General features: G+C 42.1%; 3 protein-coding genes across 5 annotated transcripts in view; 1 reads left to right on the forward strand and 2 right to left on the reverse strand.

The window, feature by feature from the left end:
- The window catches only part of serpina10a (serpin peptidase inhibitor, clade A (alpha-1 antiproteinase, antitrypsin), member 10a), a 7,825-nt gene extending 3,769 nt beyond the window's left edge, over window positions 1-4,056 (reverse strand). The window contains exons 1-5 of one of the 2 annotated variants that reach the window (XM_079375896.1): window positions 3,948-4,056; window positions 3,434-3,507; window positions 1,577-2,147; window positions 923-1,196; window positions 553-700 (exon numbers count right to left, since the gene is read on the reverse strand). In XM_079375896.1, coding sequence (XP_079232022.1) covers window positions 553-700; window positions 923-1,196; window positions 1,577-2,141 — 987 coding nt within the window. In that variant the 5' untranslated portion in view covers window positions 2,142-2,147; window positions 3,434-3,507; window positions 3,948-4,056. Of the gene's footprint in view, window positions 1-552; window positions 701-922; window positions 1,197-1,576; window positions 2,148-3,433; window positions 3,508-3,583 lie in introns of both variants that reach the window. The other variant, XM_079375895.1, reaches the window with a different exon arrangement.
- Window positions 4,057-9,439: 5,383 nt separating this feature from the next.
- Window positions 9,440-13,338, reverse strand: prph2lb (peripherin 2-like b). Of its 2 annotated transcripts, none has more exons than XM_079375897.1 (4): window positions 13,165-13,322; window positions 11,718-12,535; window positions 11,017-11,263; window positions 9,440-10,544 (listed from the first exon to the last, which is right to left on the reverse strand). In XM_079375897.1, the coding sequence occupies exons 2-4, from the start codon at window positions 12,293-12,295 to the stop codon at window positions 10,290-10,292; spliced, it is 1,080 nt and encodes a 359-aa protein (XP_079232023.1). In that variant the 5' UTR covers window positions 12,296-12,535; window positions 13,165-13,322; the 3' UTR covers window positions 9,440-10,289. The 2 variants fall into 2 exon arrangements, with proteins under 2 accessions (XP_079232023.1, XP_079232024.1); XM_079375898.1 differs by having other exon boundaries at window positions 9,456-10,511; window positions 13,165-13,338.
- A 752-nt stretch (window positions 13,339-14,090) lies between these two features.
- On the forward strand, window positions 14,091-16,423 carry tmem179aa (transmembrane protein 179a-A). The gene is made up of 4 exons (XM_079375604.1): window positions 14,091-14,411; window positions 14,502-14,639; window positions 15,416-15,494; window positions 15,622-16,423. The coding sequence occupies exons 1-4, from the start codon at window positions 14,110-14,112 to the stop codon at window positions 15,793-15,795; spliced, it is 693 nt and encodes a 230-aa protein (XP_079231730.1). The 5' UTR covers window positions 14,091-14,109; the 3' UTR covers window positions 15,796-16,423.
- Window positions 16,424-21,486: the final 5,063 nt, after the last annotated feature.

The raw sequence follows: 21,486 nt of genomic DNA on the forward strand, positions 1-21,486 counted from the left end.
GGTTTAATGGTGCGAGAAAGTCAGAGTTGTGAGATATAAACTCGCAATTGAGAGAAAAAAAGTCAGAATTATGAGGAAAAAAAGTCAGAATTGCGAGAAAAAAAGTCAGAATTGCGATTGTTTATATCTCAGAATTGCGAGAAAAAAAGTCAGAATTGCGAGAAAAAAAGTCAGAATTGCGATTGTTTATATCTCAGAATTGCGAGAAAAAAAGTCAGAATTGCGAGTTTATATCTCAGAATTGCGAGAAAAAAAGTCTGAATTGTGAGATAAAAAGTCGCAATTACCTTGTTTTAGTTTTTATTCATTGGCGGAAACGGGCTTCCATAGAAACGTCTTTCAAAAACATAAAAAAATAAAAATAAAAAATAATCATATAGCCTAACCCCAATTTTTAAACAACAATGTACAGTGTATAATATATACACACAAACACATCAATGTTATGAAAATACTTGTTAAAATCATGGTGCATGTAACTGGTAGACATGAAAAATGCATTAACATGAAAATCTTCGACAGTTTCCTTGTATTGTTGAAAAGATCACACACCTCTGACAGCTTCAGGCCTTCATCGCTGCTGATTCCAGAGAGATCTGCAGTACTCCCAAAGATCTCTTTAATGCCCAGGCTGGGCAGACTCATACTTAGTGAGTTGGACCGCTTCAATGAAAATCTGGGCAACTGAATCTCCAGCTTCCTGAGGACAGAGACAAAACTGATCTTTCGATATCAACAGAAATGTGTCTTGAAATGGCATGTTTCTACAGGGTAACTACAAACTGTTTCAAGTATGTCATATGATTGCTCACGGCTGCTCAGCATGAGTTTGATGGAGATTTGAGCCATTTAAAAAAAAAAAAAAAAACACACACACACACATTGATTTGTGAAAATGTGAGAGACTGTTTACATGACTCACGTCTTTTTCAGCTTTTCAACCCATCCACGAAACACTTGACCAGTCATGGATTCATCAACGTAGGTGTAGTCCACATCTTCATCTGGAAGGAGGACAAGCATGGCAATGCCCTCCTCACAGGGCAGTTTCAGAATGCCAACCTTTAACTTGGGGTCATAGGCCAAGTAGTATTTGCCTGAACGGAGCATCATGGGCACTTGCACAATCTTATACTTGTTCACATAGAAACGCTCCTCTTGGGTGAAGGTAACGTTGAAGGGTTGCAGCCACTGACCTGTTAAAGACCAAGAGATCATCTTTTCACATTCACTTTTTTTTTTAAACTTATTACACGCCCCTCTGGAATACCTGATTCTGATTGATCAATTGTGGCATTTAGTGGTCAGATGTTCATCTTGTGGATAGACTAACTGTTTTGTACATTGTAATGTACTATTTTTCTTAGCGGACAGGTAAAATTTAAACTCGGATCAATATTTTATACCTTTATATTCATATATTTGGTAAATAGCCATATAACAAGCAGGATAGTATACATTATCCCTTACATATAAGATATTAACATATATTAGAAAACAAAATATGGTAATATATAACAGTAATAGCAACTACTACTAATATTAATTATGACTTTATTTACTTTTTTCTCCTCACCTGTGAAAGAAGCCGCACTGATTAACATCGCCATGCTTTGTGGATCTACGTTCTCCACCACATCTTTGACCTTGTCCCCTGTTCGGCCTCTTACGTATTCATCGATGCTCTCTTTGGCCTGCTGTCCATTGGCAAAATTCACATTTTGAACATCTGCATTATAAAACTGCTTAACCTGGTTGCTGAAGCCGTCATCTGCCTTGATGTCCTGCTTCATGAAGAGGCCAGTGGCCTGGATTTGAGCAGTGGTCTCCCTCAGCTCCTTGAGTAGGGTCTGAATCCGTTCTGGCTCTCCATCTTTCTCCATGGAGGCCACAACTATACCCTGTAGGAGCTCCGTGCGAGTAGCCCCACGAGCTCCAGCTGCTAACGCGGCTAAGGCCAAGGTGGTGCCGAGGGTTGAAACGGCTACATTATCATCATTTGAGCTAGCAATCTTGCTGTACAACCGAGTAGCAAAGTCGGCATTCTTATTGGCAAGCTCGTCAACATCTGTGGTTTGCCCAAGAACAGACACAGCAAGGAGAGTTGCTCTGACTAAGAGGGAGAAGATGCCGATCTTCATGATGCTCTGGTGAAAAACATTTACGTGCATATTTTATTTATTATCATGAACCAAATATAGCTATATTATATAAAGCCTGACATGTAAAATAGTGTATTTAACCTTTCAACAAAATATAAACCAAATTATAAAAAAAAGAAAAAAAAAGAAAGCAGATGTGTTATATATATATATTGTATCATCTTTAATACATCAGACTTTTATGGTTCATTCAGTATGATAAAGTGAGAATATGGAGCTCACACTTGAGAACAAAAACATAAATTTCATTAATTTTATTGCAAAAAAAAAAAAGTGGTTTGGTGCAGATGATATTCATATGGCCAAAAAGTAAGATCAAATTTTGATAAGCATGTAATGTCAGTAAACATATGCTGACTGCTTACATAAACTACATTTATATATTATTATTTGAGGATAAAACATTGAATTCAATGCAATGATCGAGAGATTTACAAATGTTCCTCAAAAGCCTGAACTATATTAGTTAAAAGAATTATACTAAAATGCCCTTTACTTGCTAAAAATGTGTGAACTATCAATCAGTGTGGAGAAGGCATGTCGAATATTGTGCACAACATTTCTTTTTCAGAAAAGCTATAACCATGCTGATCATTGAAATGCCTTAGAAATGTATCTAGCCTATCGAATGTGATACAATAAGCTTTATAAGGGACAAGACATAATTATTATTAATAACTAAATGTAGTATATGAAAGCCCACAATGGAAAACACATAACTGTCATTGATAAAGAGCTAATCCATAAGCATGATTCAGATCTTTGAACTTTTGACAGGTCATAGCTGTAAACAAATAAAACGATTTGCAAATGATTGGTTTATTTGTATCCGTTATGTCTTTGTTCATGGTCCTTTCCTTATAAAAATCACAAATACTAAGAGATATTTTTATATAGTTTGCAAAAACCAAATGGCAAAGCTTGCTTGGAATGCAGAACGTTACGTAATGACTGTCGAAGAGTAATAATCAGTCTGTCATTCTCATCACAGCCAGAAATAACAGCTAAACAAAACAAAAAAGGCGTCGTTTGAATTGGGATATAAAGGATTTGGGGATATAAAGCTGACGAACAGGGTGTTGACAGTGATACTTTAAGGTTTCTTTCGCATACAGACTGCGCCAGCACACAGGGACATTGTCATCAAACATAACAGAAATGCTAAATAATTCAATACAGTGTTCGAATTCATGTGCTTTAGCTACTACAAACATGCACGGAGATTTAAGCAGAAATATAGCAAAATATACGGTGGAAGCCAAACTACTTACAAATTTCTGATTCGACGTCAGTGCCTGATGTCCTTGTTAAACGAGTACAGACAGGAATGTTTCAAAACCCTTCACTGCAAACACAAAGTAATTAAATCGACTAAACCAACCGTTCACATGATGTCTCCATCAAAAACAAACCGTACGTACGGAGATTACGCAACACCCGCCCTCTGCCATTCTTGATGAGGTACGCAGTTTACATATGTATGGCATACAAAAAAACAACAGTGCGTTGTACGGATATTTTGATTTTGCATACTTTATTTCCGTAATATTTATTTTTGCTTTGTGTTATAGTGTTTACGAATAATAATAATAATAATAATAACACTACTAATTATTGTGTTGTCCTTATGCTACATATCAGATGACTGGCAGGATATATACATAATTATTTTGCAAAATGTAATGAATATTAAAAGCTGTAGGTGATGTAAACTGAAATCTTAAAAAGTTTGAATAAAATGTGAACGTGTTTGGTCAATCCTGCGTCAATCCTGTTTTTCCTTACCAGCGCTGAGAAAAGTAACATGTACCACGTGACAACGTCGCCAATACGTACTACTACTCTAGCAGTTGGTAGAGTCTATTTGTTCCTCTTCAGGAACTCGAGCTGCGTCAACGACGCTTTGGGGAACGCCAATAGCGTAACCGGCTCTGAATACCAATCAAATCTGTCCAGAAATGGGAAGGGATGTCACGGGCGAGGTGACGTAATGACCAGCTGGTACAAAAGCACGTGCGGTGAAACCGGCATCAGCTTTTTGTCATTCAGCGAAGCGCTCTGTGACTGGTGAGTCCTATTTACCGTTGTCTGTCTGTTTGTAAAACATGTCAAAGCGAAGTGGGGAGAGGAGTGAGGCGCAATACGGGCTGTGTGTTCCTCCGTGCAAAACGCTGTTTGTGTACGGAGGATACACACAGTCTGTGTGTGCTTTGCTTGGGAGCGAGGCATGCGGAGGCAGCCCTCGAGGGGGCTGATTGTCCGCACTGCGAGGGTTTTCCTCTGCGTGTGCTTCGCTCCCGAAAGGCTCTTTTCTCCGGAGAGGGCTCTTTCACTAGCGTTCCCCGCGGCACTGACCCGCTTCCGCTAAGGCGGAGCGGAGACGGCGTTCGTGGGGTTCGCAACGGGATCTGGCAGAGGGATCGGAGACGAGCGAGCTCTTTCTCCATCCGCACCTGCCGGATCCCGCGACCGCTCCCCGAGTCCGGAAGCACGCGTGGCGGTTTCTTCCCCTCGGGCAGCAGCATCGGCGCTTCTCGCGTCTTCCTCCGAGGAGGTTGACATGGGAGGCGTCGAGCATGTTGCACCCACTCTGTCGTCCCATATGAGGAGCCTGTGGAGTGTTTTGTCGAACCGCAGAGAGGGTTATACTGCGTTCTCTGCGGTTTCAGACTCACCTCCACATCTGAGCCTGCCCTTTTTTTTTTCCCCGACCTCCACACTGAGGTGTCGAGGTTGTAGGGAAAATATTTCGGCCCGCCTCTTCGTCCCCTCATTCTGTTATTTCGGTAGTGTCATGGGGACGAGTGAGCGCGGTTACAGAGCGATGCCGCGGGTGGAACAGACGCTTGCGAGCTATCTGTCCCCTGACGCTGCGTCGTCTCTGAAGGCAAAGGGTACGCGTCAGCAGGTCGGTCTGGCTTATGTTTGCACATCATGGTGGCATGCCAGGCTGACCTGCTCAAGGAGTTGGATGAGGGCGGGGGATTAATGCGGAGCACATCGGTGTGCTCCGCAAAACCGTTGATTTGTCTCTCCGCGCCGCCAGGGAGACCGTCAAGGCGATCTATGGCAGCCCTGGTGGCGGCGGAGAGGCATCTTTGGTGGACCCTGTCGGATTTATGGTAAGCAATCGTGACAGGGCCTTCCTTCTGGACGCCCCACTTTGCCGCCTGGCCTTTTTTGGTTCAGGAGGCAGGTGGCGGAGTTCCAGCGGTTTCTCCCTCGCCGCTCTCTAGCTCATGGGGCTGCTGGGCGAGAGCAGCCCCTGCCGCGTGCTGGCTCCTCGTATAGGCAAGCGTGCCCCCGCAGGAGCGGATTGGGGCGGTAAGAAGGGTGCGCGGTCAAAGACCTCCCAGCCAAGCAGGCGAAGACGTCTTCGGCCAAGAAGCCCTGATGTGAGTGGGATCAGGGCTTATGAGGGTAGCCCCCGCTGCGGTAGAGCGACGATCGCACGGCGATCGTCACTCCCCCCAGCGCCCTCAGGAGATCGTTCTGCCAACCCTGCCACCTATGGTGCTTCAGGGCGCAGCGGTCTCCAGCGAGCGCATATCTCAGTCTCTTCCGCCCGGTATCGTAGCGGAGCTGAGATGCTCGCCACCCCTTCGGGGGTCTCTGGAGCAGCTAGTTCGGCCGTTCCCTGCCGGGGTTCCGCTTCAGGGCACCGAACTAGCCGCTCCGGGTTACACCAGAGGCCAGTCTCGAGAGACTGGTTCCCTTAGTAGACTATTTTGCAGCGTGGATACTACTGCCAAATGTGTCTCGATGGGTCCTGCGCACTGTAGAGAGAGGCTACAGAATCCAGTTTGATTCTCGTCCGCCTCAATTCAATGGGGTGAATTCCACGTTGTGGGCCCCGAGCAGGCTCTGGTAATGGAACAAGAGGTAGATACTCTCTTAAGGAAAGATACCATCGAGGTGGGTCTTCCTTCCGAAGAGAGTCCGGGTACTACAGCCGGTACTTCATAGTTCCAAGGAGGATGGAGGTTTGCGTCCCTTTTTTAGATCTGCATCAATTGAACCGCTCAGTCTGCAAGACTGAAGTTCAAGATGCTCAGGTAAGTACTCAGATCAAGTCCGAGGACTGGTCTGATAGCAGGTAAGTATCTCAGATCAAGTCCGAGGACTGGTTTGACACGTAGATCTAAAAGACGCATACTTCCATGTCTCCGTCCTTCCCACTCACAGGAAGTTCCTGAGGTTTGCTTTTGGGGGCAAAAGCTTACCAATATCGGGTACTTCCCTTCGGCCTAGCACTCTCACCCCACACTTTTACGAGTGTGTGGGCGCCACGTTAGCTACGGGGCGCCCGCATACTCAATTACATCGGCCTTTGGTTGATTCTTGCTCTATCAGAGCGGAGGGCGGCTCAACATTGAGGTGTTGTTCTCGCTCACTTAAAAGTGTTGGGGTTAAGACTGAACCCCAAGGAAAGTGTGCGTTCTCCATTACAGAGAACCACTTATCTGGGGGTGGTGGGGATTTGACCACGGTGCAGGCACGTATGTCTCCTGCTCGGATCGAGTCAATCCTCACGAAAGTCAGGAGGGTGAAAGAAGGCCAGTCACTCACTGTCAAGCGGTTTAGATACTGCTGGGTCTGGTGGCAGCTGCGTCCAACGGGATACCTTTTGGCCTGCTGTACATGAGACCCCTACAGTGGTGACTCAAGACCAAGGGGTTCTCCCCGAGGGGAAACCCGCTTCGCATGATCAAGGTCACGCGGCGGTGCCTACGTGCCTTGGACATGTGGAGACAACCTTGGTTCTTGTCCCAGGGCCTGGTGTTGGAAGCTCCTTGTCGCCGCGTATGCTAGCGACGGACGCATCCCTCACCGGTTGGGGAGCGGTCATGAGTGGCCACCCTGCCCACGGTCGGTGGAGGGGTCATCATCTCGCCTGGCACATCAACAGGCTCGAGATGCTGGCCGTATTTCAGTACTTCTCCTAGACCTAAGAGGTTGCCATGTGTTAGTTCGCAAGCGACAACACATCGGTGGTCTCTTATAGCAACCACCAAGGAGGTCTGCGGTTCGCGCCCCCTGTACAGGCGGCACACCAGATCCTTGTGTGGGCTATGAGGCCTAGCTCTCCTGGTTGGTCGAGCTGGCATTGCTCCCCTCAACTTTGAGGGTCACCTTTGAGCATGCCGCTCCCTTCTGAGTGTCTTGAGCTCCCTCTCATGCAGAGAGTTAAGTGCTCCGCTCTCCAGAGATCTGCCTTGGTAGAGCTAGCATTGCTCCCCTCAACTTAGAGGGTCACCTTGAGCATGCCGCTCCCTTCTGAGCATCTGAGTTAGTACCTCATGGGGAGCCGACACCCTGTCGAGGCAGGGGCTGTTATCCGGGAATGCTTCACACCGAGGTGGGGAAGCAGATCTAGAGAGTGTTTGGCCAGGCCCAGGTGGACCTCTTCGCTACTCGGGCAGCGCAATGTCCCCTCTGGTACTCTCTACGTCATCCAGCTCCGAGGGGCTGGATGCTGTGGTACAGACGTGGCCGAGGCTTCGTCTTTATGCCTTTCCCCCGATTGCTCTGCTCCCCGGAGTTCTGGAGAGAGTGCGCCGGGACGGACACCGGCAGCTATTGGTAGCCCCGTTCTGGCCGGGCCGAGTATGGTTCTCGGACCTGATTTTCCTCCTTGACGGCTCTCCCTGGGAGATTCCAGTCAGGAGGGATCTCCTCTCACAGGCAGGAGGCACCCTTGTGCACCCCTGCCTGGAGTTATAGAAGCTGTGGGTGTGGCCCCTGAGGGGGCACAGCTGATAGCCTCTGGTCTCTCAACCGAGGTTGTTGAGACCATTCTCCAATCCAGAGCTCCCTCTACGAGGAAACTGTATGCCCTGAAGTGGAGACTCTTCACTTCATGGTGCGGAGATCGCCAGCTCGACCCAGTTAACTGCCCAGTAGGTACAGTGCTGGAGTTCCTGCAGGCTCGACTCTCCGCAGGGTTAGCCCACTCCACCTTGAAGGTCTATGTGGCGGCAATTTCTGCTTACCACACCCCTCTTGCTGGATTGACAGTGGGCGCACAACCCCTAGTTACATGTTTCCTCCGTGGTGCACTGAGGCTTAGTCCTCCTCCCTTTCGGGAGCCTGACCAGGTGCGAGCACGTCCACAGAGCTGCCATGTGGAGAAGGACGGACCAGTTGCTAGTGTGCTACGGTCCTTCTAAGAGGGGTCTGCCTGCTTCCAAGCAGACCCTCAGTCGGTGGATTGTGGATGCCATTCACATGGCTTATGAGTCTTCTGACCTCCCCTCGCCGATGGGAGTCAGGGCTCATTCCACTAGGAGTGTGGCGGCCTCCAAGGCCTTTCTCGCAGTTGTTCCTATTCAGGACATCTGCAACGCTGCGGGTTGGTCCACGCCTCTGACCTTAGTCAGATCCTTGGCCTGGACATGTGAGCCACTCCAGTCTCTTCCGTTCTCTTGCCCTAGCTGTGCGCCTCTTTTGGACACACAGGGCAGGGGTGCGGAAGTCTGGAGCCGTTGGTATCTCGTTCCCCAAAGCGTCGTTGACGCAGCTCGAGTTCCTGAAGAGGAACGTCTTAGGTTACTTGTGTAACCCTAGTTCCTCGAGGGAACGAGACGCTGCGTCACGGAGCCACACTTCCGGCATCCCTGCCAGCGCTTGCTTCATTCTATAAGCTGATGCCGGTTTCACCGCACGTGCTTTTGTACCAGCTGGTCATTACGTCACCTCGCCCGTGACATCCCTTCCCATTTCTGGACAGATTTGATTGGTATTCAGAGCCGGTTACGCTATTGGCGTTCCCCAAAGCGTCGTTGACGCAGCGTCTCGTTCCCTCGAGGAACTAGGGTTACACAAGTAACCTAAGACGTTTTTAATCCAAGGTGGAGACGACGCTGTTAATCGGATGGGTGTCTCGGTGACGGACTCCAAGATAAGTGCAGAACAATCTCTTTAGTTCAGGGGATTTGGTTTGGAGCACTTCTTGTGCACAAAAGTTAAGCATGCTTTGGCTTGCCTTGAAGGGCTTACAAAACATAACAAGAACAAACTTTAAACGCTGTAGATTTGAATCAATGTCACATCTTTTTTTCCCTCTCAAATGTAGGCTATTCACTTCTGAAATATAATAAAAAATAAGCCTAGTTGTTTTAATACATGCTGATAAATACAGCAGAAAAATATAATCTAATGGCAAAAACACAATAAGGCCCCAGCCCCGTGTGACCAGCCTTTTTGGAGGACCCCTCTTGTCGCCAAAAACATTTTTATCAAGTGGTAAAAAATCAGAGTTGAATCATAAAACAAATAAAATCTCTGCATTTTAATTAATTTCTCAGATGTCTGACTTTATTTTTGCATATGAGAAATGCCTGATAAAAACTGACAAAACATTTTGCCTTGAATAGTCACCAAATATAAGAAAAAAGTAGCAATTGTGAGAAATAAAGTCACAATTAAAAGAATACACACAATAGGTTTAACAAATTGTAAAACAATTTAGGCTTATATAAAACAGTAGTGATGCAATAATGCATTCAGAAGCCACTGTTAGTATTAATAAATTTGGAAAAAAAAAATTAGCCATGAAGTACAAATTCATTCTTGTCAGATACTGCAAGTCTCCAAAGCAATATGGTTTACTAGTATGAAAACTGAATATGGACCTACAATGAAACAAGTGAGTGAAAGAGAAAAAGGCATTTTATGGATGGTAATAGCTCCTTAGTAATAAAACAAAGGCCTATAATTGAACCCTTTTCAGATTAACTTGAAATGTGTTTATCATTAAGATATTTTTAGGATGGACAAAATAATCTTCATTACAGGGTAGAGGCACAGGGAAGCTTGTCTTCCATTACCATCTTTCTTTACAGCAGTGTTAACCGGTGTTACAAATCAGTCCTGTTCCCCAGCATCTTAAAATGCATTTCACATTTCATTATCTTTTTCTTTTGTATGGCACAAGGATTACATTTCAATGGAGTGCCTTTTAGCTAAGAGCTCCTTCACATTATGTTTACTGTTTCAGTCCATACTTCCATTCCTCTTTGTGTGCATCAAGTAAAGTCAAAGGCTGCAATGCAGAGCTTGAGCTGCCTCTCCAAGGCTGCCATTGTTGAATGGCGGGGTAAGTCTCAATATCCAATGTCTCTTGTACTACCTGGCCACAGGGATTTGCTTTACAGGCACGTTCTCTTGTGCTTGCTGGCTGGTGCTTGGTACATCTATGTTGGGATCGTCATCTACCTGGTAGCACTTTCCCAGGTTCTTGATGATGTTGAAGTTATAACGTGCAGTGTCCGCAAAGCTGTTCTCCAGAAGCCAGCCGTCAGACTCCGAGTCAGGGTCTCCTAACCTCAGCACATTCTCCATGGCTGTCTGAAGATAACGCACTCCTGTCAACACTGATACCTAGAGGAACAAGAGGCTATGGGTGTTTCTTGCTTTAAGACTGAGGTTGCAGGTTCAAATCTCTTTCAACTGACATTATTTTAATTAAACCAGTTAAAATTGCATCTGTTTGTCAGCAGATATCTGCAAACCCTTGAATTTGACTGGAACTGTGAGACCAATCCATACCGAAAAAAAAATATTATAATAGATAGATTGATAAATAGATTTTATACATCCTTGCTGATTAAAAATATGAATAAAAAACAACCCTAAACTTTTGAATGGCAGTGCATCACAGTTTCCACAAAAATATTAAGTAGCAAAACTGTTTTCATCATTGATAATAATAATAAATCTGCATATTAAATTTCTGAAGGATCATGTGACATTGAAGACTGGAGTAATGGCTGCTGAAAAATTGGCCTTGCCATCACAGGAATAAATTACATTTAAAAATATATTAAAATAGAAAACAGGCTCAATATCATACCTCAAAGAGCCAAATGATGAGAACGATTAAGCCAATGGACTGCATTATCTGTGTGTAGTGATCCAGCAGGGCCTGTCTGCAGCCCCTTCGGTTCAGGTTCAGCTCCTCCTTCTGGTAGTCATAATTATAGTGTGCTGAGTTGTTAGTGATTTGATGCTGGATGCAGGGCCGAGGAGAATGGAGGCCACAGCAGCTAAACGGCACTCCGTCGATCAGATACTTTCCCTCCACATTACTCCACATTCGCCTGAAGAAGAGTAGAATGCGTTAAAGAACTTACTGCAGTATTAATAATAAACCTACAGTGGTGGCCAAAATTATTAGAACAGCAGTATTTTCACCAAATAAAAAATGGTTTTAAGGCAGTAATTTCCATCTTTTGTTGCAGTGTGTCAAAATTATTTACGGTGTACCCAAAATAAATACTATGTCATCATTTATTCAGTTCCAAACTTGTATGGCTTTCTTTCTAGTGGAACACGGTAAAAAATATCTCAAATGTTGAACTCGGCTGACTTTCACTGTATGGACAACTGAAACATTCTTCAGAATATCCTCTTTTGTGTTCCACAGAAGACAGAACATCATACAGGTTTGGAATGACATGATGTGAGTAAATGATGGCGCAGTTTTCATTGTTGGGTGAACAATGCCTTTAACCACGTAATATTAAAGTGCATTGTGGGTAGAAATTGACTTACTCCACAACTTCGCTATCGGTCATATCCAGGTAGCGGTTGCTAATCCACTGAATGTGAAACCAGTCTCGATAGCCTCCGTTGCCACAGCACTGAAACTGCATCTGCAGCATGTCCATTGTGCGCTTGATGTAACAGCGGCCTGGCATGTCCGTATCCTTATAGTAGCGCATGGCATCACGCAAGCCCCAAAACAGTGACTCCTCCAGATCGTTACGCATGCTATAGCACATCAGGGCTCCCAAGAGGATACAAAATGTAAAGAAAAAGGTACATATGATGTAAGGCAGCATCAGCAGCTTCCATCGCAGGAACTTAGTTGTGTCCACACAGTCATAGCAGATCTTTCCCCCCAGGAAGTTGATCGCACAGGCAGTCAAGCCAACACAGATAAGCATGTTTGGCACTGACACGATCTCTTTTGACATCAGCTCCCGTCTCTTCACAATCTCCACTTTTAAGAACAGGCCCAGGCTGAAGAGTGTGACTCCAGTTATCACAGACACCCAGTTCAGGACCCATAAAACCTGGGCCAGTTTGTCTCTGTTTGTCTTCGTAAATGTCACTTTTAAGACTGCCATTGTCGATGAGAAATGTTGCTTTTACCGCCTCAGCGGTACATTTTTTTATGTCCAGATGTAAAGCTCATTTTATTTTAGGGTGATATAACGTACGGGGTAAATGAGAGAAGACAGGGAACATGTTCCACAGGGAGGAGGGAAGGGAACTAGGAGAGAACGCCAAGAGCGCCACATAAGCAGCTTAGGTTAGGTATTTTTACACTCCTGGATGACGGCCTTAGCTTCATAATAGCACAGGTACTGAAATCAAGATGAAAATATAACAAAATAAATGCATGGATAGTTTACAATGTATGAAAACGACAATTTAATATATACTGTATATATTTGTATATTTGTGTTGCTATACTATACTATATTAATAGCCTATAATGATAGGCTATTAATATAAGAGACCCCGACATGATTGTAAAGCGCTTTGGGTGTACGGCAATACACAATAAATGCGCTATATAAATGCATCATTCATTCATTCATTCATAATGATATTTACTGAAGGATTATTTCTGAGTTGAATGTGCAAGCTTATTTTAGTTCAGTAATTATAGAAATGTCAATTATTTAGTCAGTTAGGCCTACTTTGTTAAAATATTTATACCTTACTGTGGCTCATATTTTTTTTAAGTTATTTATTGTTTTAATACATATTGAGTATGAGTATGAATTTAGGGTGTAATTAACCAAGGCATTGTCAGCTTGTCAAATGTGAAGTGTATTCCATGTAAACACACAAAAAAACATTATAAATAGCATTTTTTTTTAACATTAGATGTTACAAAAGTACATTAGATGTTAATCTAGGCACTATTATACTTTAATGCCATTCTCAGTTGTATTCCCACAACCCCCACCCCCTCAAAACAACTTACCTGCCCAGATCTCAAATAGTCGCATATGGACTGGTAATCCATGGACTTTGATTGTAGATGCTGTCATGTACCCTTTTTAAAAATATATATATTTCAGGTAAGGGACCACAGAGGAGGTGAGGAGCCGGTTTAGAGTGAATTGTGTCCAGACTCACTGTGACCTCCACCTAATCCATTTATCCTAAGGATTTAACAGAACACTTCCAAGCCATCTGGGCCAATCCCAAGCAAATAACACCCCCCCCATGCTTTCAATAACAAGTAATAAAATATGTATTTATTATGTGTAAAATAAACCCCACCGACCCAAAACATGTACTTGGACAAATCATATAGCCTACATGGGTTCAAGCACAACTCCCTAAGATGTTTCGATGTGAGGGAGAAACCTTTAGAGGAACCAAGAATCCTCAAACAGATTTATTTTCACTCTGTAATTTGACAGTACTGGACAATTTTGTTTAGATTTTTTTTTTGGCATATACAGCAATAGTTATGTAGAAAACTTGGACGATTTGCAAAACGATCAAATGAAATCGCAGAACGTGAGAATGATGTAATCTCTCTGACGACAGGTAATTTTTAGTTTAATTTTTTTACCTGAATGTCTATGAATTTTTTTTTTTTTTTACATTCATGTAAAAACATGTTCAATAAGACATCCACTATACTGAACTGAATATTTTATAGTTCTCTTTTACAGAATGAGATTTTTTTGTACAATATTTACTCTTTCATATCTAAATATAATTTATTTTGTTAATAGGCTATTTAAATATTTTCAGCAATTTACGTAACGATGCTATCATTGCAGTCAAAACGTACAAAATGTTTAAAGATGCTGTGCATGCAGTGGTGACATTTTAGTAGTCGTCCAATAACATGATGCAGACATAGTTGAACATTCCCCGTCATGCGCAGTAGCCAAATGCAGTCGCCGGAACGATGGCCGTCGATAATTTTCTCTTTGGCCAGTGCATCCTTTATTTTTTAGCATTTCTTTTCGGTTTCATCGCCGTTGTGCCGCTCTCTGAAAACAGCGATGACTTCCAGGGGAAATGCCTGCTGTTTACTGAGGGAATGTGGCAGAATGAGAACATGACGATGGGGAAACAGCGCTTTATAGTTGAGGAATGGGGACCAGAGTCATCCTGCCGCTTCATCACTTTCGTGGGCATCGTGTCTCTCATCCTGTCCGCTGTACAAGCGTGGCGGACCTTTTTCTTCCTCTGCAAAGGCCACGACGAGTAGGCAACCCCTCATTGCATATTAAAGCACCACAATCAGTAAATGATGTTATCATACACGTTTGTTTTATGTCTTTACATCTCTTGCAGCTCTCTTTTCCATGCCTTCTTGAATCTGCTCCTGTGCCTGTTGGCTGTATTTGTGGTGTTTGTGGCTGGTACCATCTCCAGTGTTGGCTTCAGTGCATGGTGTGATGCTGTCACTGAAAATGGGGCCATGCCCAGCAGGTAAACTGTTTTAAACCATTTTAAATCAGTTAGAATCAAGCAATATCACACAAGAGTGCTGCACTGCATCGCATGCACTGAATAACACTCATGCATGATATCATATTGCTTTTGTTACATTTTTTATGCTTATAGTAATATAATCAAGACATTAATAATAGTAATGATGCAATTCGTTAATGTATTTGACAAAAAAATTAAAATCAAATCAAATTGGCTCTAAAATTTATTCTCCGCCATTGTAAATTTTTCAAAATTTAGTCACTTTTAATTTACTTTTGCTTTAAGGCAACTGTATGTAGGTTTTTGTACTGCAAATTTGGAGCCCCCTAGCAAAGTGTCTATCAGTTGTGCCCTTCAAAATCCTCAAAGGCCCTTTTTAAGTGGCCAGTTGTAAAACTAAAAAATGACCCTTACCATTTATCCCGTTGCAAATGCAGCGATATACTCCCAGAACAGATATTTGCACTGTAAAAAAAGAAATCTGTAAAATCACAGAAAAAGTACTGACAGCTCATTACACACAATATTATCCATTAATTTTACGGACATTTCTGTTAACTCGAAAACACAATGCAATGAAGTGTGAAATTCAAAATACTCAAAATTCCTTCAAATTATACAGTATATTGTGCCCTATTTTTACATATTTTTTTTAGAGTGTGGGAAAAATAACAGAAGCCATTCATCTTATTAGAAGTCTGCATTCCATCACAATGATTTTGATATTTCAAGGTAAAATGGTTGCTTTAAATTGGCTTTATTTCATTTGGCAGCTGTGAGGATCTACAAGACACAGATTTAGAGCTTGGTGTTGACAACAACTCCTTTTATGACCAGTTTGCCATTGCACAGGTAAACACTCCTACATTCCTACACTCCACAAACCTACATTCACAAGCAGAGATTTTCCAGTATATATTTCATCTAGAACATAATCTCTGTGTGGTATTAATATGTAAATATGTTATTTGTTTCACAGTTTGGCCTGTGGTCAGCCTGGTTATGCTGGTTGGGTCTAACAGTACTCGCCTTCCTAAAGGTTTACCATAACCACCGGCAGCAGGAGCTGCTAGACAGTCTTGTTCAAGAGAAGGAGCTCCTGTTAGGTCATCCTTTACAGAGGAGTTCTTACAACAGGAACGCCATGATTTAAACAAACATCTCTCATGTAGTCCATTTACAATGCATGATCCAGTTTCTGAGAGCAGAATTAAACCCTCAGAATAAACATATTTTTATAAAACATATCTTTAGATCTAAGTCTTAGTTGGTATTCATTATAAGCTATGTTCATGTTTAAATAAATGATCATGAAAACTTCATATTGAAAACAGATGGCAGAGTTAGTTTCCATTGTTGTTTAGAGACAGCATCCTTACAGAACTCTCATCAAACTGTACGTGGAATTATCTATTCACTCTTATTTTTACATATAAAGACACTGCCTGTGAGATATTACGTTGTACCTCATTCTCTTGAGAAGGCAGCTGTGCATTAGGAGTCAGTAAAGTGTAAATGACACTCTCTTTGAGCAGATGTCACAGCTTCACAGTTCACTCAGACATGAAATGCAAAGTCTGCTTCACTTAGAAACTAATACCGCCTTTATTGTACATGGGAGCAAAATAGAACCAGAAATAAAACTGAATAATTGCTCTTATGCAGTCTTTATTCTGTTACCTATAGGTGCAGAGTTTAGCCAATGTATGTACAATCGTTTGCTTTTAGCTAACACACACTGGATTGACAAAATATTTGATTACTTTTTTCTTATTACTGCCAAAAAAAAAAAAAAAAAAAAGTGGTTAAAATTCTTTAGTTTTGTTGTGGTACTTTTTTGGAAATGCAACTGGAATTTTATTTTTTGGTGATATTATAGCACCTCATACATCCTAAATAATAATGAGCACTTCCATTTCCCTTTGTTTTCATGTTTATTATTATGTAAAGCAGTACTGGCTTTTAGACATATGCTGGTGCAACCCACAGTTCGTCTCACCAGCTAAATGGATTTGCAGTTTCATTGTCTCGATCACCACCAAGTGGCTGAAAAAAGAAATTGCTACATATACAGCTGTTGTCATTTTCTTGTTTTTTGATCAATTTGTGTGTGACCTGTGATTGTGACTGTTGATACCATATTGATCCTTTGGTGATAATCCCACATAAAATTGCATACACATAGGCATATAGGCTATTCAAACTTCAAAAAGTACTTTTTTGGCAATTTCTACTCAATTTGACTATTTTCACAGTTTCAGCTCTGTTCTACTTGGTAGCCTACTCAATTCACAGTGGTTAAAAACTTTTCACTATGATTTGAAGCAGATATTTAACAGGTTTTTAAATTGTTTATCCTTTTGTCTCTGGACTTATGGCTTCTCTGATGTCTTAATTTCTCCGTTTTGAACATTAATTCTGTGTGGATGAAAGGAGAAAAAAAGGAAAGAGAATGACTCTACCTTGCTGTCCCTCTCGGCACTTAGCGGGTCTCGTGCAACTTGATGTTTGACAACGAAGAACAGTTGAATCGTCTTCACCACAGTTGCCAACTCTCGCGAGACAAATAAGCAACCACAGCTTCAAAAACAAGCCCAATATTTTTTTTGTTTTTGTTTTTTGTTGATGATTTATTAATAGGATTGGAGAAATGGAAAAGGAGAAAAGCACAAGAGCTTCAAAGGGGAGCTGTAACATATTTATAGCCTAAAATATATAGGGGACATTCTATGGAAATGTCAATTTTTCTGTCCCTAGCCTTTACAGAAATATTACACTTGAAAAACACTTGGTTACTATTTTTTTTAATATATAAATATATTTTAAAATGAAACAATGTGTTATTTGAACAATTACACCTTCTTGAGCCATCAATGTGGCAATATTTGTTTTTAATTAATTATAAAGAATTCCAAGCACCACAAAACTGCTCGTCCGTCGTCCCCACAGCCATGTAGAGGGAAAGTGCTTTATTTTGAGGTCAAAAACAGGTTTTTATTCCATTTAAAATAAAACAATGTATACATAACTATCAAATAAATTACATAAAAACACAAAATGCCACATACATATTAGTGAAAAATATATTAAAAAATAAAATATATAATATTATTAAAAAGATTAAAAAAAAATCAAGCTGTCATTTATGTGTATTCAAAATGTAATCTAATAATGTGGTCTAAATTTAAATGTTAAAAAAGAAATACATTTTAAGACATCTTGCCATACCAGGCTATTCGAACCAAATGTAGCCTATTTACTCTTAGTATTAGGATATGACTACTTGTTTTTTATTACAGCCCGTGATAATTAATACATTACAAAAACATTGTAAAAAATAGGCTAAAAGTAAGTCATCCCACTCCACTCCATGTTCAGGGACGGATTAACGCACCAATACCAGAGGGGGGCCCAGCTACTCCCGGACCGCGATTTCCCCCTCAGATTTTGAATGCAGCTTCCAAAAGACAAAAAATAGCCGAATAATATTTTTTTATATTTAATAAACGACCACACCGGTGTGATTACATCATTCAGTGCGGCACATCATCAGCTGCTAAATTATTCGCTCAATTTCGCTGGCTGGCACGGAGCCAGAGACAGCCGCGTTTTTCTACAGCATTATAACCAATCACACATGATTCTGTAGAGCTTATGAGTAGCTACAATGGCCAATAAGAGGCGTCCAGATGAGTCATCGCTGAAAGTGCAGAAGTGCCAATATTTTGCGACAAGTAGTATAAATAGCAGAAAATCCTGCTATTTTAACATAGTGTAAATATAATCTATAGCTATTTGCACTTAGTGTAAATAGCATATCGCTTAAAATACTGCTATTTTCACTTGGTATAAATAGAATCCATTACTATTTGAATTTAAGAAAAAATGAGCGCTATTTCAACTGAGGGGGGCCTTTAATCAGTCCGTGCCCAGGGCACCGGTGAGTCATAATCCGTCCCTGTACATGTTCTGTTTTTGAATGTGATTTTTCTCCAATGAGGGGGCGGAACATATGGCAAATTACGCTACGGCACTTATATTATTGCACTGGTTGGCTATTAACTGCGATTAACGAAATTGCTTGGCAGATTTCCCTAACAAGCAACCATATTTTTTAAAATAAGCACAAAAAACCGCGACCAGGGATTTTTTCCCGCAACTTTACAAAAAAAGAAGAAGCACAAAGTCGCGTATAATACGCGGACGTGGCAACTGTGGTCATCACCACATTGGTCAACAGGACCATTTGTAACGTGGCGATGCTGAAGGCAAATAGCTTGTTAGCTAGTGTGGCTGGGATGAAATTCGCCACGAACTGGAACCATAGACTGTAAAAAACAGGCTGGAACTGAACGCTAGCGTGGAACCAGCAGTACGAACACAGCAATGACTAGAGAGCGCGAGACGAATCGCTCGTAGTAGAAAGGATAACACACGGCGCAGTATCTCAGAGCAAACACGAACGTTTACACCGAGGGAAGACTGTAAAATATTGTATGTTCCGTTTCTGGATGGGAATCCCTCTTGAACGTCAAAAAGACCCGAGAAATAATCGGAGATGCTTCGTTTTTAGGATTCCCATGACTACAGATCCTGAGAGCAGAACTGCACTTGTGGCGAATATGATGTGGTAAGCATATAGGAAGTAGTGTCCATTACAGAGAGTTGGATGCGAGAAAAGGTGGCGTTTGCGGAGAGTCTTCGCGTTCATGCGAAGTCAACAACTCAAATCTAATTTATATGGAAAGCCATTTTTAAAGGCGAGATAATTCATGTCAGAGCTCCAAGAGAGCCATGTGTGACAGGTCATGTGCGGCCTTGTCTAAGGACAAATCTCGGCTGCTATTTGTTTACTGATCCGAACTGATGTCAAACACCTTGGGCTTTTTTAATGGTCTGTTTGTTATTTTAAAACAGCCTTTTACACTGATGGCAGTGATAGCCTGTCCAGGCCTATGCTAAGATAAAAATTATGTTGAGGTTTGGTGTGTGGGGTGGACAAATGCACCAGGTTACTTAGCCTAATGCACATATGACCATATCCATCTGAATATAAAAATCGTAGTTATGGTTTATTTATAGAATTACATTTTGGGTAAATTCAATAAAATTGGGCCACTCTTTCAAACAATAATTTGGAGCGGCATTAAAATATCTCTATTTTCCAGATGGCGCTTTGTTTATTAAAAGTATGTTGAAGTTGTCATAAAAACTAGTGATACAAAATGGTTATGGTAGGCCTACAATGGTTTTCAACCCACTAGGGGGCCTCAACAAACTTTATGGGGGCCTGAGGATGACTTAAATAATTTAGATTAATATATTACTATATATAAAAATATATATGTTAATAATGTATTGAATCTAATTTAAATGCTGAAAGGCATACAAAAGATTTTCTTTTAGTTCATATATCAACATTTCCAGTTTCTTTTAATAACACAAAACAGCAGCGTTGTCATAATTACAGCAGAAGGAAATGTCTGAAGGAAATATCTTACCTTTGAATATTGTGTTGGGAGAATTTTTACATTTAGATTACTTTAGATTATTAGATTACCTTTGTCAGGGTTCTGTCACTTCGGTCTAGTGTTATTCATGGTTTTGTGACAGGGCCCTGATACTCCCGTCATATCCTGTTTTCATGTGAGCACGCGGCTTCGAGTGTGCTCGAGCCGTGCACTCTCTCCTCTGCGTGCCTTGCTTCGTGTTGGACCGTGGTGTTCAGATCCCGGCACTCATGTCTTGAGTTTCGGTTTCGTGTCGGGGTTTGAACACTCGCGCTCCATGTTCTGTCTCGTTGTGTGAAGCGGGATTTATACTTTCGCCTGGCCGCGTGCTCTTCTGTCCACGTGTGTTGTGCTTTGTGTTGTTGCATGCAGTTCGTGTTTTTATCAGCTGCGTATATTCATGTTGTCTTGTGCTGTGTGGTACGCAGCTTGTGTTTTTCATTGGCTGCGTGCTTACATGTTGTCATGTCTTGTGTGAACACGGCTTATGAGTATTCTCATTAGCTGTTTGTTCGTGTCCTGTTTTGCACATGGCTGGTGATTTGTTTTGCTGGCCATGTGCTTGTGTTTTTGTTTTGTGTGAGCCTATGGCTTTTGTCTTATTTTTCTGTGTGCCATGTGCTCTCATGTCAATTATCTTGACCCCACCCATCTTGTTACCTGATTATTGGTTTATTTGCCCCACCTGTGTTCATCTCGTTACCTTCCTCTGCTCCCTATTTATGCTGCGTAACCCGTGTTTTTCCAACCTTCTACCCGTGGAAATGCACTGGAACGGTAGTCAAACCCATGACTTCCCACCCGTGAACTCGTACTAGATCGATGTACTCCCAGTTCCGCACTCTGACTTCACATAGCCCGTAAAACAACAATGGCAGCCCCTACGGATGCATTTCCAAATATACAAATAACGTCAAATAAAAGGTATAACCGCTTCTCTTGCCTTATGCGCCGTTTTTCCTCCTCCGTTTCCCTCAAATAAGCAAGGAAGCACCTTTGGCGATAGAAATTATTGTAAATGAGCATAAGCCCCGTACGGTCCGCCATGCTGGTTTGTTTACAATTCCTTGCGCTCAGACAGTTTGGCATGACTCGCCTGGAACGCTACAAAGTCGTGAGTCGTGAGTCGTGGTTTGAAGTCGTGACTTACGGGCTCAAAAACCTGCCTGGAATGCAGCATTATTCTGCTTGTGTTTGCAGTCTTGTGCCAGTTCGTCGTTGGATGTTGCCTGTTCCTGTCCTACACCTTGCCTGTTCCTTGTCCTGCCAAGCCTGCCACATTGCCAGCAATATTTTTCCCCCACGGGTAGTTTTTGTTGCTTGTTTTATTTTTG

This window comes from Barbus barbus (genome assembly GCF_936440315.1).
Source record: "Barbus barbus genome assembly, chromosome: 24".
NCBI lineage: Eukaryota > Metazoa > Chordata > Actinopteri > Cypriniformes > Cyprinidae > Barbus > Barbus barbus.

Coding starts and splice junctions, on each gene's coding strand:
- prph2lb (XM_079375897.1), bottom strand. CDS start 12,295: ATGGCAGTCTTAAAAGTGACATTTACGAAGACAAACAGAGACAAACTG. Junction 11,264..11,717: donor ACCGATAGCGAAGTTGTGGA/GTAAGTCAATTT, acceptor ACTCTTCTTCAG/GCGAATGTGGAGTAATGTGG. Junction 10,545..11,016: donor TCATCATTTGGCTCTTTGAG/GTATGATATTGA, acceptor TTGTTCCTCTAG/GTATCAGTGTTGACAGGAGT.
- tmem179aa (XM_079375604.1), top strand. CDS start 14,110: ATGGCCGTCGATAATTTTCTCTTTGGCCAGTGCATCCTTTATTTTTTA. Junction 14,412..14,501: donor CTCTGCAAAGGCCACGACGA/GTAGGCAACCCC, acceptor CATCTCTTGCAG/CTCTCTTTTCCATGCCTTCT. Junction 15,495..15,621: donor ACCAGTTTGCCATTGCACAG/GTAAACACTCCT, acceptor TTTGTTTCACAG/TTTGGCCTGTGGTCAGCCTG.